The following is a 17,025-nucleotide window of genomic DNA, read 5'->3' on the forward strand; positions in this document are numbered from 1 at the left end:
GCGTGAGGCCGAGGCGAGCACACGCACGCACGCACGCCCAGCCAAGTCTGCGTGAAGCTCCCGTCTTTTGCCAATCTGCGGTTTATGATCCTCGTCTGCCTGTCGGGAGCTTCCTAAAGAGATCCGCGCGTAAATCAGACCAGTGCGTCAAAGGCGCGCGTCACGCCGCCGCCTGCCAGCGTTCATTCTGCCAAAGGCCTAAATGTGGGGACTTCCGGCTTTTTGAGCCGCAGCACCGAGCGGACGTGGATTTCGACCATGTCGTGGTGACGTCATTGAAACATTCACAAACAGCCGGTTCAACTGGTAGAACTTTTTCCTTTAATAATCTGAACCGAGAAAAAAAACACAAAAATAGTTTTGCTTTTACGGACACGATTCCCTCCGTCTCTCCACTTTTCCTTCTTCAAAGGCAAAAAAACGACACAAACAGAACCGTGGACCAGGATTCTGATTCTTAACCCGGTACCATTTCCTTTATATAGAAAATTACTGCTCTCAAAAAAAAAAAGAAGCTTTTGTTGCACAATTTGGGCAACGATGCGTTTAGGGCTTGCTGGGGAAAAACGAAATCAGGAAAGCCCGTTTCTTTGAGCGCGCGTGTGTTCCTATGCTTAAGGGCGGGGCCAAACATTCAGCCAGCAGCGGCGTCCGAGATTGTCCCGACAAAAGCAGGATGACGAGTCGATGACAGACGGGACGCGATGCGGGACAGACCGATGCAGTTTCCACCCGGACGACGCCTCGAGATCTTTCAGGGGTCGCCGTGAGGCACAAGGCTGGAAACGAGTGGGGGGGGGGCAGGTCAGCAGGTAAGGTCACTCTTTGCACCTCCTCCCGGACGCCGCCGCGCCGCAGCAGACATGACGATCACATTTCAGAACGAAAACATCACAGAGCCTTCAGTGGGACAGGAAGGAGCGAGGAGCCCGCAGGTGACCCGGGTCAGACTGACCTCACGGCCTCCCTCCCTGTCCGAATGGGGGGGGGGCGGGGGCGGGGTCCTGAAGCAAAGACCCTTCATCTCTTCAAAGACATTCATCTTCAAAATCCGTGTTTCTGCGGTCCAGCAAGTCATAATAGGTGTCGCCTCCTTTCAGGCCAGCGATCCAGAACCATCCCGTGACACCGAGGTCCATCTCGCTGGGAGGGGGTCGGGGGGTAGGGGGGGTTCAGCGGGCGGCTCCATGGGAAAAACGGAGGTCCTGATCCTTTGGGAACTGAGCTGCAGTAGAAGCGGCAGTCGCCAGCCCCGACGTGGCCTCGGCCGCCACCGAGGGTTTGGGTGGAGAGTCCGCCACCCAGCGCGGAGGGGGAGGGGGAGGGGGTTGGCCCCGAGCGGGAGAGGGGCCCTTGCTGCGTAGAGGGGCCCCAGATTCCGAGTCCTGCTGGGAGATGAGCTGGAGCAAGGCGGCCGCCACCGCCGGGCTGATGTCCCGGTCGGGTTGGGTTTCAGACCCAGCCTGCTGGAAACGCCCGAGGAGGAGCGACGACGGAGGCGGGGGGCCGGGCGGAGAGGGCGGTCTCTGCCCGGCAGACGGAGGCGCCGGCTTGTCCCCGAGCGGCTTCCTCTTTGAAGCTGCAGCATCTGAAGGGAACCAAAAACAAGGACAGAAGACAAACATCAAGGGTTTGTAACAAATGAAATAAAAAGGGGAATCTAAAGGATGCTAAATGGTGTTTGCCATCTGCTTCTCACGTGCTTCGACAGGAAGTATGCTGGGCCCGTCGTGGTTAAGTTTCATTCCCTCCTTCACCACCAGAGGGTGACAGAGTCGTCTAAATGCAGCTCAAGTGCAAGAGGGCGTCACTGCTACCAGAAAGCTAACTATGCTAACATAATAGCATAGATCAAGTCAAAATATTTTTTGTCTGATTAATGGAAAAATGCCGATTGTGCACCTTTTAATGTTCGTCTTGGTTTGATTTGAGCCGCTAGAAACCTTTTTTTTTTTAACTACATGGGTTCAAAAGCTGAAAGAACCTGCATAAACGATTTAATGTGTTGTAAACAGGTGAAGTTTGTTTTTTTTGTGCCCAAACCACAGTGAACAAAAGAGGAGGCAGGAACGAGGCCTGGGGGGGGGGGGGGGGGGGTGCGAACAGCTGGACGTACACAAAGGGTGAGTCGTGTGGGAGAATACAGCGTCACCGTCCCAGGAGCAGCAGCAGCTTTATTCAGCTCGGACGACTGTCCTGGTCGAGAGCGGACAGTTTAAAAAAAGGAGAAAATAAAATGTGTGACGAACCAAAAGTCAAAAGGAACTCATGCAGGTGAAGTCTACAGACCGAAAACATTTATTTTCCACTTGATAATTTATTAGACTCTCCATGAAAAGGCTGACATTACAGACTGTTGAAAGAACATCGCCCCCCCCCCCTCTGCCCCCCCGCAGGGGGGACCGCCACGGGAAACATGAAGTGAGGCAAAGAAGGAAAAAAAAAGCAAGTGAGGTGATGGAGGAGGAGAGACGCGGAAGGAAGAGAAGGAGCGACGACAAGCGTGAAGCCGAGGACCGACGGTAGGACGCCGGTTTATTGAGACGGGAGCAAACCCACCGCCGGTTTGGTTCCGGAGGATGAAACGGGGAAGGGGGGGGGGGGGGGTCTAGGGAATGTCGGGGATAACGGGAGAGGCCAGATTCACGTTTTTGATTTCATCGGGAAGTCGAAGACGGAATTTAATCTGAGTTTAAGGATTAAATCTGCTCGTTTCCTGCCCCGCCCTCCTCCTTCATAAGGCCTCCATTGATCTCCATCTGCCCCCCCCCCCCTCTCTAGAAACTAAACCCGGACTTGCCCTTGCGATCGTTAGCGGGAGCGGACGGATCGCGCGCTAGCGCCTCCTCTGATTGGACGCCGTTGCTCTCGTCGCCTTGCTCCTCGGCCGGGGGCTTGATCATGTGACCCAGGAAGAGAGCCAGCAGGTTGGTCTGGTCCTCCTGGCTGAGCGGCGGGTCGGCGGGCGCCGGCGACAGTTCCTGCGGCTCGGGGGGCTGGGACCTCGAGGCGGATGTGGCCTGGCCCTCCGGCGGCCCCTGGTGGTCGGGGGTCTCGCTCAGCGTGGACAGCGATTGGCTGAGGGTCTCTTGGTTGGAGAGGTTGAGGAGCTGCGCCACCTGGGGCAGGCTGAGGTCCGTTTGCCCCTGGAGGAGCTTCAGCAGCACCGCCAGCTCCGCCTGGTTCAACTGCTCCGTCGCCGCTCCCAACCCTGAACGCACGAAGCATGCGGTCACTGGACGCGCAACGCAGAGGCCCCGCCCCTCGCACCCGCGCGCTTCTGCGGCCGTTACCTGAAACCTCGCGCTCAGAGTTAGCCGAGGGAGGCGGCTTCCCGGGCGGAGGGGGCGGGGCTCCGGCCGGGCTGCTTTGGGGACGGCTGTTCTCCCCGGCGGAGCTCCCCGTCGCGTCCTTGCGTGCTGCCTTCGCCACGTCGTCGGGCACGCCGGTCTGACGCGCCCGCCGCCTCTTCTTGCTCCACAGCTCGTGGCAGTCCTGGTGGTGAGGAAGACTGTGGGGGGGGGGGGGCGATTACATCATCAATAAAACAACCAACGAAACGGCAGCATTAAAACAACACGGCGTTGCCGCTACTGACTCGGGCGGCGCCATCTTGCTGGGCTCGATGTCGCACAGGAAGCTGCTGTTGAGTGCCTGTTCCGAGGTGCAGCGCCGAGCCGGGTCAAGGGTCAGCATTCGGTCCAGCAGGTCCAGAGCACTGGTGGGTAAACTGGGGGGGGGGGCAGACATTGGTCCAGCTGCAGGAGCAGAAAGGAGAGGACGGGCTGAACGTGGTCCGGCTACGTACAAGGCGAACTCCTCCCTCAGGCGCCGTCTGTACTGCTTCTTGGGCTTCATGGTGTTGAAGAGGGGAAGCTTGATGACGTCGGGCCAGACGGCGGGACAGGGACTCCCACAGAGACGGCTGAAGGACACGACGGAGACGTAGACGAAGACGTGACATGGGGAGGGGGGAATGGGAAGTCTCCGAGGTCGCGGCTCGAGGTCGACCTACCTGATGAGCTCCAGCTGCAGAAGCTCCTGATTGGCCTGGAAGATGGGCTTCTTAGTGAAGAGCTCTCCCAGAATGCACCTGGGCCAGGGCAGTGAACGAACAGAGGCGGGAATCAAACACACCGGTGTGTGCGTCTGTTGCTGCTTTATGCTAGCGCCCCCGTGCTGCCGGTTTGCGTAATCCGACCTCATTCAGAGAATGAATCACGTTACGTTGACTAGCTGACCCACACTGAGGCGCGCTGCTCCTCCCTAAACAGGAAGCCCAGACCGCCTTTAAACCGCCTCTACTTCCTGTTCAGAGCCCATAAACGCACCGTTTACCAACAAGGTGGGAAACGGCGGAATCCTGTTTTTTTTTTATGTGAACGATGTCATCATACTCACCCGCAGCTCCACACGTCAATGGCTGGAGAGTATCTCTCCTCCCCCAGGAGGAGCTCAGGGGGGCGGTACCAGAGTGTGATGACTTTATTAGTGTATGGACGACTGGGGGCGAGAAAGAGGACGGAGAGAGTCAGTGTATTTAACCCCCCCCCCCAGATCAATGCACACGCATTTCAGCCTTCAATCATGAGGCTATCTCTGAAGCACAACAGCAGCAGACACCGCCACCAACTGGACAAAACATGTAACTCCACAGGACAATCTGCAGACTGGACGGCAAGAGTTCCTCTTATCGAGGAATGTTCGATCCTGTGTGTGTGTGTGTGGGGGGGGGGGGGGGGTAGCACAGGGGTCACAGTCCGCCCCGGTATACTTTGGACAGTCAATATTAAGTAAGATTTGGAAAGACAAAATTAATTATTAAAATGAACTAACTAGATGAAATGATAACGTTTTAGTGAAAGTGACCAAAGATTCCTTCAGCAGACAGACCAGAATCCTCCATTGTTTTTTTTTTTAAACTTTACATCCAGTTGCAAACAGGCTGTGGGTGCTTTCCCGCCCCCTGCTGGCAGCGCTGCTGCATTACACCAAGCGCAGCAGGTAATGACAAAGCAATAACTGTTTACTATGAGATTTCACATTAATTAATGACTATTCAAAAATCTATATCTATCCATGGCTTTAATGTCATTCTGATGATTAAATGCAATCAGTGTCCAAATCAATCAATACATTGAAACGACAAAGACAAGCTCCGCCCGCTGCACGTCCAACAGAATAAATAAGTAGGTTATGGATTTTATCTTACCTTTCCTCTGAATTGTAAAGCCGAGCTAAACCGAAGTCAGCCAGTTTGATTTGACCTCTGTACAAAGAAGAGACAAAATAAAGGCAACGATGAGGAGCAACATTAAAAAGTGAAAGAAAACATGTTTGGTAAAAATAAGTACGAAAAGGCTTCAACCCGAATAAGAAGGTTTAATTCCATTTGCCTCCCGAAGCCAGGCCGGCTATTCTGAGTCACTGGAAGCTACACCTGATGCAGGACGGCGTTCTCAGCTGACCTCATTAGCAAAGACTTCCTGTATCGCAGGCCGGACACAGAGTGAATGGAAAAACCACCTGCAGAACGATTCTGATCTCCAGCTGCTCTCGACTACGTTAGTAGCAAACAGGCGGGTTATAAATATACGTCAGTAATCCCTCTCTCTAGTCTTGTGCTCTCTCTCCCTCTGTTTGTCCCTCGTTCTGTCTCCGTCTGCAGCTCCTTCTGTCCGTGGTGCTGCAGAACCTGGACCTGTAGCCCTCAACACTGATGCCCATATCGCTAGCATTAGCATTTATAGTTTCATACATTTTGTTTCTCTCTCTCTCTCTCTCTCTCTCTCTCTCTCAACCCAGCCGGTCAGACAGATGGCCGTCCACCATGAGCTTTAGGTTCTGTCCAAGGTTTCTGCCTGTTAAAGGGAAGTATTTCCGTTGCCAAAGTGCTCGTTGGGTTCTGTCTTTCCCTGCAAATCCTGTAAAGTGCTTTGACATAACTTCCTGTTGTGATCTGGCACTATATAAATAAAGTTGAATTGAATTTGCAGGCTACGTAGCTGTGCTGCGGCGTTCCAAGCTGCGGAGTCCCCCCCCCCCCCCCCGCCCCCCGGTCTTCTGGCGTTCCTCACCTGTTGTTGAGCAGTATGTTGGAGCATTTGATGTCTCTGTGCAGGAAGTTGTTCTTGTGACAGTAGTCCAGGCCCTCCAGCAGCTGGCGCATGAAGCTGCGGACGTGTTCCTGGGAGAACTGGACCAGGCCGGACTCGAGAAGGCCCATCAGGTCGTGATCCATGTACTCAAACACCAGGTAGAAGGCACCTGGACGGAGCGGCGAGTTAGCACGCCGGCTGTAAAGGCGGCGCCGCATGCCGACCATCTGCCTCCTACCTTTGTCCTTCTTGAAGTCGAGCGCGTCCTGCTTGTCGGTGACGATCTCTTTCATGTTGACCACGCTGCAGTGTTTCAGCTGCCTCAGAATCTTGATCTCTCTGATGGCCGTGATCGGAAAACCTTCCTTCTCATTGTCCAGGCGCACTTTCTTCAACGCCACCAGTTCACCTTGGAATTATACAAAAACGTCGTTGGAAGCAGCGCCGGGACGAAACGGTATGTGATCGGGGGGGGGGGGGTCGCCTTACCCGTGTCTTTGTCCTTGGCCTTGTACACTTGGCCGTAGGTTCCTTCTCCTATGATGCCAATGATATCGAATTTATCCACGCAGCGTTTGCCCCAGTCGCTCTGCGTGTGTTTGCGCTCGCCGTACCGGGGGCAACAAATCCTGCAAGCCATCGGAAATAGAGACAGATTCGGGTCGGGAGAAAAGGACAGGAAGCGGACGCGTTTATGAAAAGACACCGACTTTGGTCTCTTCTTCAGCGCCGGCTGGGGCAGCAGTGGGGGCTGCGGGGTGAAAGGCTGCGGCGGTGAGGAGTCCGCTCCCGCCAGGGTGGGCGGCAGAGGAAGGTCGATGAGCGACGGCCGGTTGCGATTTTCCTTTTCTTTCCTAGACGGCCTCTGAGGAGGGGTCGACTTCTTTGGACTGGAGTAAAAAAACAACAACAAAAAAACATTGAAAATAAGAGGATACTTTAGAGGAAATTCACAACAAAGAGAATTTGTGAAATTACAGATCCGCACGAAGAAACTCGTTTAGCGGCAGAGAAACCATCCGGGTAACCGTAAAGGTACGTCACCTGTCCTGAGCGTTTCCCAGCAGCGCCGGCGGTAACGGCAGGGGGGGCAGGGTCGACGTCTTGTGGAGCGGGGTCAGGCGGGCAGGGCTGCGAGTCGTAAACGGCGCCGGCGATTTGGCCTGCGACGCGTTCGAGGGCGTCGGAGGCTGAATGTCTGCCTCTACCTGCGGCGGAAGGGGCGGAACCTGGGCGGCCGGAACGGGCGCCGCGGGAGGAGAGGGCTGAGGAGGAGGTGGCGTTGGAGTCGAGGGTGTGGCGACCTGATCTTCCCCGCTGGGGACGTCCTGGGGCAACTGTGCAGGCGGCGGGGGCAGAGGCTCTGCTATCGCTGCCGATTCCCTCTCAGGCTGCGGCGCCTCGGCTTTGGCGGTCCGCACGGAGGCGCCCGCAGACTTCCGCGTCGCCGGAGGCGTGGAGGCACCGCCGCTGGCCCGGGCGGCGGCCTCGGCGGCCTGGCGCTCCTTCTTCCTCCGGCTCAGCTCCGCCCCGAGGCTGGAGTTGAGAGGCAGATGGGAGGACGGAGGGGAGCGGCTGGCCTGCCGGTTGCCGTGAGAGCCGCCCCCCGCCACGGAGGACGCGTGCCTCTTGTTGCGGGAACGAGAGGAGGAGCGCCGAGAGGAGGAGTAGTGTGGAGGAGAGCGACTCCTGGAACGGCCGGAGCGGCTGGAATAAAACAGATATAGATATATTGTTACATCCGGAACGGTGCCGCGATCGTTTTTGGCTCCTTTCTCCTCCGGGAACCGCAGGAAACAACAGAAAGGAAAATGGCTGCCCGTCGCGGTCACACTCACCGGGACACGGGGCTGGTGCTGGACGACCGGCGGTTGCCGTAGGGACTGACGGAGCGTCTCCTCGAGTAGGGGCTGCTGTCCCGCTCGTAGCTGGAGGACCGGTGCCTGCTGCCGTACGGGCTGTCCGATCTCCGGCGGGACATGTCCCCGTAGGGACTGGGACTCTGCTGGGCCGCCCTCCTCCTGGAGTAGCTGTCCTCCCCCTGCTGCCCATAGCCACTCCCCTGCGGGCTCTCGCTGCCGGCCCCCCTCCTGGGACTGGGCGAGAGGGCAGCGCTGGCGGCCTTCCTCCGGGGGCTCGCCCTGCTCGGAGCCTTGCCCCTGGGGCTCGACTTGTGGCTCTTGGAGGACTTCCGGTGGCCCCTGTCCGCCCGACTCCTCTGGGAGGAAATGTGGTCGCCCTCCGCTTGGCCGTCTCTCTTCTGCTGCCTGTCTTTCCGAGACTTCCCGGAGCGGCCGCTCTCCTTGCTGCGAGACGACGACGTAGAGGAAGTGGCGCTGCCTACGCTGACCGCAGGCTGCGCCTGGGAGGAGGAGGACAGGACCAGCTCCCCACGTCTAGAGTTCCCCTCTGCCTGCACCTGATGCTTGGACGAGAACCCCCTCTCCTTGATCTTTCCGGAAGTCCCTTTCTCGCGGTCTTTGCTACTCTTTTTCTTGTACCCACGTTCCCCATTCCCAGAATCTCTTACTTTGTTTGAGTCCTTGGGCTTTTTCCGGGAGTGTCTCTGGTCCCTGTCCTCCTCAGCGTCCCCGTCTCTGTCGACTTCGTCCCGGTCGTAGTCTGGCGAGGGTTCCAAGCGATCGTCGTCCCCCCTCTCGAACGGCCTGGAGGACGGCTGGTCAGAGAAAGTGTCCGAGTCGGAGCTGACGTCATCGTACTCCACCAGAGGCTTCATTGGGTGGACACCAGGTGGCGCTGTCCCGAAGAGGGTAAAATACTCGGAAACCGGTGCCGCCGAGGCTTCCCGGTTATATTTGGTTGATTTATGTCTTCTGCGTTTCGAAGACGACGCCATCAAAGCCTTTAACTGCGAGTTGCTCGCCTCGTCCCCCGCAGAGGCGTGACTCGAGGCCGGGGTCTGGTGCGGGACACCGGCGATGGTAGCTTCAGTCTTCCTCTTGGTCCCATGGCGTCGGTCCGAGCCAGGCATCACTCACGACGGTTTTCGGTACCTCTCCCGCAACTGGCCTTCGGTGGTCCAGGCAAAATAAAAATAAAACAAACATTCACAGGAAAATCCCAAAACGCCAAGCAAGTGTTAGCAAGCAAAACAGGGCACGAAAAAAAACACCAGGCCGCTCACGTACTGTCGTCCTCAATGCCGATTCATTCCTTTGAGACCGTCGATATCGTTCGTCCAAGCAGAAAAACGTCCAAGTTGTCTCCGGTGCTGGGAAGTACGAAACGGTGGTTCGAACCGTCACTGACTGGAAACGATCCCGGCCGGACATCGGAGTATTGTGGTTGTCGTCTCCCGTCTCAATTTAGCTAGCACCGCTAGCTAATGCCCGGTTAGCTAGCGAGCCGACTCGTAGAAATGAAGAAAGTCCTTCAGTGAAAGGCGTCCTTGTCCGGTGCAAAGTTAACTAAATGTGTTTTTATTCCACAAAATGACGGTGTTAGCTTTCAGAAACAAGCAAACGCCTTCAACTGAGAGGCGCTCGTTTCTCGGAACAACATGAAAGCTTGGCCCGGTTGGTACTGTTTCGCTTATCCCCTTTAATGTAAAGTTTTATCCCCTATAAATTCAATGTTGAGTAGAAATCATAGTATTTTCGTGTGCAGCAGATGTTCCAGTTTATTATAAATGGCTCTGGGAATCAACCAGGCCTATATTCAGGGCGATGATAGTGGATGGAGTATCATCCACAGCCCCTATCTTAAGGAGACTACAAACGCCATTGTGGCTCCTGTGACGAGCAACTTCTGCGCATAACGTTATGAACCGGAAACCGGAACACGCTGTCGAATCGTGGGCGTATTTTAAGCAACGACCTATCAGAAGAGACAGCCCGCCTACTGCAACTTCTGATTGGAAGCCTGCGACGCGAGGGTTCTGAGAACTCTGCCTGCACAAAAACATTTATTGTCGGTACAAGTATAACAGCAGGTATTACAGGATTTACACGTCTCAAATTGATCATAAGCACACAATTTTGTTCTCGCGGGAAATTGGGAGTTTCTGGAGCGTGTTGTAGACTTTTAAAATTTAAGAGAGGGGCAATTAAGGGAAATCGATGTCACTAATATGTTGCGTTCAACTGCCCTGACCCTGTAAGAGCCATGTTTTTATGCGCAATATAATTAATGTATTTAATTTAACAGCTAACGCATAATATTAACTCAGCAGTAGAGCTTTTTTTTCTTTCATAGGCTCCATTCTGATTTGGAGTTTGTTTTGAAGATCAAATCTCTTTCAAAATGTGGTTTTGAGACATTTATTTTTAATATCAATATCATTAATGAAAACGATCTCGGAGACGACTGTATTTTCTATTTCTAGTCTGTCCATTCTACATTTTATCAAGCGTGTGTGACCACGCACAGTGACGCTGGCTCCTCTGGATTCTGATTGGATGGGACTTCTAACCGGGGCGTGGCCTCTATAAAACAAGGAAGTGTTGTTTCCCACTGCGCTAACAAAGTTGCGACGAATGTCTGAGAACAATAACCGCACTGGGTTAGAAGTTGCGCACATTTAAATGGTCAATGTGTCGCGACGAGGCAAAACGCTTCTCTTGTTTTGATGTGACCGACGTGGACGCGAAACTTCGTGTAACAATTACGAGCGTCACTTCACGCCGGGGCCTTCGAAAGAAAAACAATGCTGAAATAAATAAACATGCACTTAAAATAAACTCTCGGTATCTATTAATCCAACCGGACCTCCATTGCCTTAGGTGTTGTCAAATATCGAACACGTCTGGAGATTAATGGGTAATCGGTTTAGCCATGTAGCTGGGCTTTAAAAAAAATAAATATTTACATTCCCCCCCAGCAAATAAACCAGGAAGTCGTGTTTGTGTTTGGGAAACATGCCGCAACTAAATCTAATCATATTTCTTATTTCTGAGTGATGTTGTGTGTGTGTGTGGGGGGTGTCAGCTCCATTTTAGGCTGCCTGATCCTATTCCAGTCGGACTATTGTGTGCATGGATGGGAAAAGCTGTAAAGGGGAGGGGGGGGAGAGCCAACCGAGCAGATAGGAGAGCGGGCATGTTGACTGCACGCTGCCGGTAGCCCACCCGGTTTGTTTTATTTTATTTTATTTTATGTTATTCAGAAACAAGAGGTCTTAGCCGTCTTTTCTACGGGGCGAGCGGAAGCAGCATCGCGCCCTCGGAGGAGCTGGCAGGACGGTAGCATGGTAGCCTCGGAAGACGGCCCTTATCCGTGTCACTGAGTCCGGTAGCAGCGGCGTCCGACATGGGGAAGGAGGTAAACGGCGTGTCGCGGAGCCGGTTCGAGGTGAGTTTTGCACCAGCGACCCCGCACTCGGCGTTAGAACGTCAGGCTTGCGGGCCTGCGTTGCGGCTGTTGCTGTGTTTATTGTCAAACTGCGCTTTTCTTTTCTTCTCTTTTCGCGGCGAGGCTGCAGCTTCCGCAGTGTTTCGGGTTTAGGTCCAGAACAACAAATAGTCCGGGTCTGCTTTTTTCTGTTTTCTTTTCTTTCACATGATGGCTACTCGTCTGTACTATCGCAGCGCCCGTCGCGCTGTTCATCCGTAACAACAAAGGGGGCTTTTAAAGGTCCCAAAATGTCCTCGCTTCCCCTTTTCGCCTTCAAAACAAAGAGGCTACACGCGGCTGAGGCTCGCCCTCACCGAGGCCTGCTTCCCCGGAGCCGCCGTTTGCTGCTGGAGCTGTTTATTAGCGTGTTTTCACTCACGTCTGCCGGGCTGTGGGGGCATTTAGCCACCTTTTTGGGGGGCTATTGCTTACGTTCGGGTGTGTATATTGGGGTTATTGAGGTCTCGCTGCTATAAGAGCCTCGTATTAGCAGAATGAATAAATAAAGAATAGCCCCCAGTGTCACCATTTGTAACCTAAACTGATTCACGCACGCGTGACGTCGCCCGTTGTTTTTATTATTGTTCATCTTGAACTTTATGTCGCATCTCGTTTATAAACTAAACTAAACGAACTTTGACGTCACGCATCCGGCCGTGACGCCTTTAGCACTCGGAGTTGTTTAATCCCCGGCTAGCGCGGGATTTGTGTGCGGTTTCATTTATTTTTAAAGGTACAACAGCTGACGGACTTGAGAAGATTCAGGTCGTTACGTTCTGGAGCGACAGCTGCGGCGGAGCCGCGGGGAAAGCTAACCGGATTCTAGACCGGGAGAATGCCGGAAGTTGCGTTCGCCTTGCTTTCAGAATAAAAGCATTTAGCGGTGGTGGCGGGGTATTTGAAAATGGTACCATTTAAATAAAATGGTTAAATAAATAAATAATGGTTGTTTATGTTGCCGATTTTTTTACTATTTTTAATTTATTGTTCTTATGCTCCACTTATTTATGTTTTAATCTGCACATTTGAGTCAGCTACTATTGTTTTAAAGTGCTTTATAAATAAAGTTGAGCTGAAATGTAATTCATAAAAAGAAGAAATCTACTTCCACACTCAGGATCGTTGTTTTTACTTTTGTGGTCAGGGTCATACACTCCAATGAGCCCAGAGCTGGCTAAGAGGGCTAACTGCAGTGAGCTTTATACAAAAGACATATTTGTTATATTAGCTCATCGTATAAGCAGCGGTCAGATTTCCTCCCCGTGCGTTTGGATGTCAGTCCCTGCTTGAAACGCACGACGGACACACGACGACTTCCTGTACGCCAGCCCGCGACAAAAGGCTGCAACACTCTGTTAAAGTAGACGGGCCTTCATGACTGCACATTGTCTTCGGCGTTACCGCTGGGCTATTTATAGTCGCTGGACGCAATGCTGTGGAAGCAGTTCAGAATGCAGACGGAGAATCAGTCACTGAATTCCCGTCTTCACTGATGTACAAGTCGCACGATGGCGTTAAAATCTAGCCCTGAACACAATTCAGCCACTGATTGAGAAGCGAGGCATGCTGAAGTTAAAAGTTGTTGATCAATCGTGTCCTTTAATCTTGCAATAAAGGTTGCCTCATCAATACCCCCCCTTGCTGTTTCTAAGCTTCACACAACCTCAGTGGGTAAATGAACAACCAACACAGGAGATTGATTTAACCATCTGGGTGGCTGATTTGGACGAATCATGTCGCTTGGCTGATGTAAACAATGCAACGCAAGTTAACGCAATCACGAAGGCCGAGTATTGCGTCACGCTAAAGAATAAGGGGATCCGTGTTGTAGTGATGCGCCGCATTCCTCCAGCGTCGCACTCGCATCGAGCTCTGGAGCTCGGCTTTTTACCCCCCCCCCCCCCCCCCCTGCGTCTAAACAAATGGATTTTGTTTATTTGCAGAATGTTTATTTTATTTACGGTGCTGGTATAGATCATGTTTGTCTAAATTAAGACACGCCCCGTCTTTGCTGATTTGGTCACAGACGTTTCGTGAATAACACGTCACTTCTTATTTACCCGCTGAGGCGCCCCACCCCTCGGCTAACCTGCCCCTGGTTTAGGTCATGCCAGGTGTTGCTTTGCCTCGGTGTAACTAACCGTCTCGACATCCTGCGGGGGGAGAGCCGGGGGGGGGGGGGGGGTTATGATTTCTGGCAAATTATGAGAACCTTGGGATCCTCTAAGTGGCTCTGAGTGGGTGTCTGAGCCGTACCAGCGTGGCGGGATTACGATCGCTCACCCCATGTTTATATGCAGGGGCTGTCCTAGGCGAACGATGGACGCCCCCCCCCCCACCCCTCGGCTACATTGCTACGAGTTGCAAGCGCTGACCGTATCTTCTGCGCTGCTTTTCAGATGTTCACCAACAGCGACGAGGCAGTCATCAACAAGAAGCTGCCCAAGGAACTGCTGCTCCGGTGAGTGCCGCTTCAGAACGCTCCAATCAAAGCGGCTGCAGGGTTTCCTCTGGCCCCGCCCCCTGCCTCTCTGGAAGTGAAGGCAGGGAGCCGTTGTTGTTTTTTCCCCTCTAACCCGTTCCTGTCTCTCTTAAAGGATCTTCTCCTTCCTGGACCTGGTCACGCTCTGCCGCTGTGCCCAGGTGTCCCGGGTGAGTCTGTGTTCACAAAGTGTCTCGTCTTTGTGCGTCCGTGTTGAAACATCTTGACCCTAAACGCTCCCTTCCTGCTTCCAGTCCTGGAACGTTCTGGCCCTGGACGGTAGCAACTGGCAACGAATCGACCTCTTTAATTTTCAGAGGGACATCGAGGTGAGGAAAGTCTCATCGACGTCCTACTTGCGTCAACGCGGCGTCCATTTTCCGGACAAAAGGCGTAGATGCGCGCTCATTGTCCTTGTGTGCAGGGCCGGGTGGTCGAGAACATCTCAAAGCGGTGCGGGGGGTTCCTGAGGAAGCTGAGTCTGCGGGGCTGCCTGGGTGTGGGCGACGGCGCCCTCAGGTTAGTCTTGCAAGGATTTCAGATGAGCCCAAAGGAGCAGCGTCACAAACATTCTGTTTCGCAGGACTTTCTCACAAAACTGCAGAAACATCGAGTTGCTCAGTCTGAACGGCTGCACCAAGATCACGGACAGGTACGCGAGTCGATCCCGGGGCCTGTGGGGGGGGGGGTTTGAAAACGCCTCACGGTCTTCCTCTTCTGCAGCACGTGTAACAGCCTCAGTAAGTTCTGCCCGAAGCTGAAGCACCTGGACCTCGCCTCCTGTACCTCAATCACCAACCTGTCGCTCAAGGCTCTCAGGTAATGCAGGACGAACGGCGCGTCGAGGTCAGAGGTCGCCCCTTTGCCCCTGTTCTTATTACGAATCCCCCCCAACAGTGAGGGTTGCCCCCTGCTGGAGCAGCTCAACATCTCCTGGTGCGATCAGGTGACCAAGGACGGCATCCAGGCCCTGGTGCGCTGCTGCCCCGGACTCAAGGGCCTTTTTCTCAAGGGATGCACGCAGGTACGTTCCAAGAGTTTCCCGCAGCGACTTCGTGGAACTCGTCGTTCTAGCTGATTTCCCAACTCGGCACCGGCGTGGGCGGCTGCGTTGTCGCCGCCGCCTGTTGCGCTCGTCGCCACAGAGTTCCTCCTCTCCGGTCGCCTTCGTTGCAAATCTGAACTCCAGTTCTTCCTTTCCTTTGTTTACGTGACAAGTTTCAAGCTAGCAACTGTTTGAGACTTGCTACTGGCATTTCTGATGTCTTATCTCTGCCCCCCCCCCCCCCCGCAGCTGGAGGACGAGGCTATGAAACATATCGGGGGTCACTGTCCAGAGCTGGTGACGCTCAACTTGCAGACGTGCTCGGTGAGTACGGTTGGCGAGGCGTGGTCCGAAGCGGAAATGGGAGGCGTTAGAAGTTCTAAGGCCACGCCTCTTTCGCGTTCGTCTCGTCCCGCCTGTTGCTCGTCTTATTTTTCTCGTTTCGCCGCCTCCTTTGAGCAGCAGATCACCGACGAGGGACTCATCACGATTTGCCGAGGTTGTCGCCGCCTGCAGTCGCTCTGCGTTTCGGGCTGCGCCAACATCACAGACGCCATCCTGCACGCCCTGGGACAGAACTGCCCTCGCCTCAGGTGACCCCCCCCCCCCCGCCCCCACTCTCACCCAGATGTTCGCCGTGGATCGCGTTTTGATTTTGTTTCTTGTCTTGTGAGCCTCGCTTTGTCCTTCCAGAATATTAGAAGTGGATCGCTGCTCGCAGCTCACAGACGTGGGCTTCACGACGTTAGCGAGGGTGAGTTCGCCGCCTCTTTCCCGGTCGCACGCACACAACCCCCCCCCCCACCCCCCCGGTGATGATTTTAATCCCATGCTTTTATCTTTTGTCTGCAAAACTTTAAGAACTGTCACGAGCTTGAGAAGATGGATTTAGAAGAATGCGTGCAGGTGAACGACCTTCCCGGCTACTCCGTTAGCACGTTAGCACCCCCCCCACCCCCCCTCGCTGAGTTTGTCTGTTTTATTCTTGCTTCAGATCACAGACGGAGCGCTCATACAGCTGTCCATCCACTGCCCTCGTTTGCAAGTCCTGGTGAGCGAACGTGTCCTCTAGCGGCTTGTCCACACTGACGGCCGAGTAACGCCGCTGCCGCCATGCCCCCCCCCCCCCCAGAGCCTGTCTCACTGCGAGCTGATCACCGACGACGGCATCCGACACCTCGGCAGCGGGCCCTGCGCCCACGACCGCCTGGAGGCCATCGAGCTGGACAACTGCCCCCTGATCACGGACGCCTCGCTGGAGCACCTGAAGAGCTGCCACAGTCTGGATCGCATCGAGCTCTACGACTGCCAGCAGATCACCCGGGCCGGCATCAAGAGGTTAAAGGTGAGTCCGGGAGGAGGCGGTCTCCACGACGACCTCCCGGCGCCCCCAGATACGGACGGTGATGCTCCGGAATTCCATTTAGGATCAAATCATTTTAAAATGATCCATTTTGGCTTGTCTCCACAGACCTATTTGCCGAACGTCAAAGTGCACGCCTACTTCGCCCCCGTCACTCCGCCCCCCTCCGTCGGGGGCAGCCGGCAGAGGTTTTGCCGCTGCTGCGTCCTTCTATGATGTAAAGACACCCCCCCCCCCCGCCCCATACACGATCCCCGCAGCCAATCACCTGACACCCCCCCCCCAGAACTGCTGTGTCCCCTCCCACCCTTAACCTGTCTGTATCTGCAGAGAGGGGTAAAGACGGCCAAATAACGCTAAAGGGTCTTGGCTAACCCCCCCGGGGGAAAAAAAACATTCCTGAATCTCTCCGCCACATATATACGGACCGCCAACAACTGTTATCGCCTCTAAATGGAATATTAACCCCCCCCATTAATGAAGGTCACGCGCTACCTCGAGAAGGGAACTGTCCCCCCCCCCCCCCCCACACACACACACAGACACACTGAGCGCACATCACCTGAGCCCCGCCCCCTCTCCTCTTACAATCAGAAGCTTCAGACAAAAAAAAAAGTCAAAGTTCCATATTTTTCTGAAGATGAACACGAACTCCGACTTGAAGCGGAGACTCGAGAAGATGCCA

The 17,025-nt window shown here is 54.3% G+C and overlaps 2 protein-coding genes across 2 annotated transcripts; one reads left to right on the top strand and one right to left on the bottom strand.

Moving 5' to 3' along the window:
* Positions 1–298: 298 nt before the first annotated feature.
* Positions 299–9,121, bottom strand: cdk12 (cyclin dependent kinase 12). The gene is made up of 14 exons (XM_068750006.1): positions 7,937–9,121; positions 7,143–7,805; positions 6,809–6,988; positions 6,588–6,727; positions 6,337–6,507; positions 6,078–6,267; positions 5,213–5,269; positions 4,402–4,503; positions 4,016–4,093; positions 3,809–3,925; positions 3,599–3,730; positions 3,294–3,511; positions 2,801–3,211; positions 299–1,588 (listed from the first exon to the last, which is right to left on the bottom strand). Exons 1-14 carry the CDS (start codon positions 9,088–9,090, stop codon positions 1,173–1,175), a joined length of 4,029 nt encoding a protein of 1,342 aa, XP_068606107.1. The 5' UTR covers positions 9,091–9,121; the 3' UTR covers positions 299–1,172.
* A 2,245-nt stretch (positions 9,122–11,366) lies between these two features.
* Positions 11,367–16,556, top strand: fbxl20 (F-box and leucine-rich repeat protein 20). Its single transcript, XM_068750471.1, has 15 exons — positions 11,367–11,408; positions 13,850–13,911; positions 14,048–14,102; positions 14,187–14,261; positions 14,357–14,451; positions 14,516–14,584; positions 14,656–14,751; positions 14,830–14,956; positions 15,227–15,301; positions 15,440–15,570; positions 15,671–15,731; positions 15,839–15,883; positions 15,972–16,028; positions 16,110–16,322; positions 16,449–16,556. Exons 1-15 carry the CDS (start codon positions 11,367–11,369, stop codon positions 16,554–16,556), a joined length of 1,311 nt encoding a protein of 436 aa, XP_068606572.1.
* The last annotated feature ends 469 nt before the right edge of the window (positions 16,557–17,025 follow it).

Source organism: Brachionichthys hirsutus, chromosome 16 (genome assembly GCF_040956055.1).
Source record: "Brachionichthys hirsutus isolate HB-005 chromosome 16, CSIRO-AGI_Bhir_v1, whole genome shotgun sequence".
Lineage (NCBI taxonomy): Eukaryota > Metazoa > Chordata > Actinopteri > Lophiiformes > Brachionichthyidae > Brachionichthys > Brachionichthys hirsutus.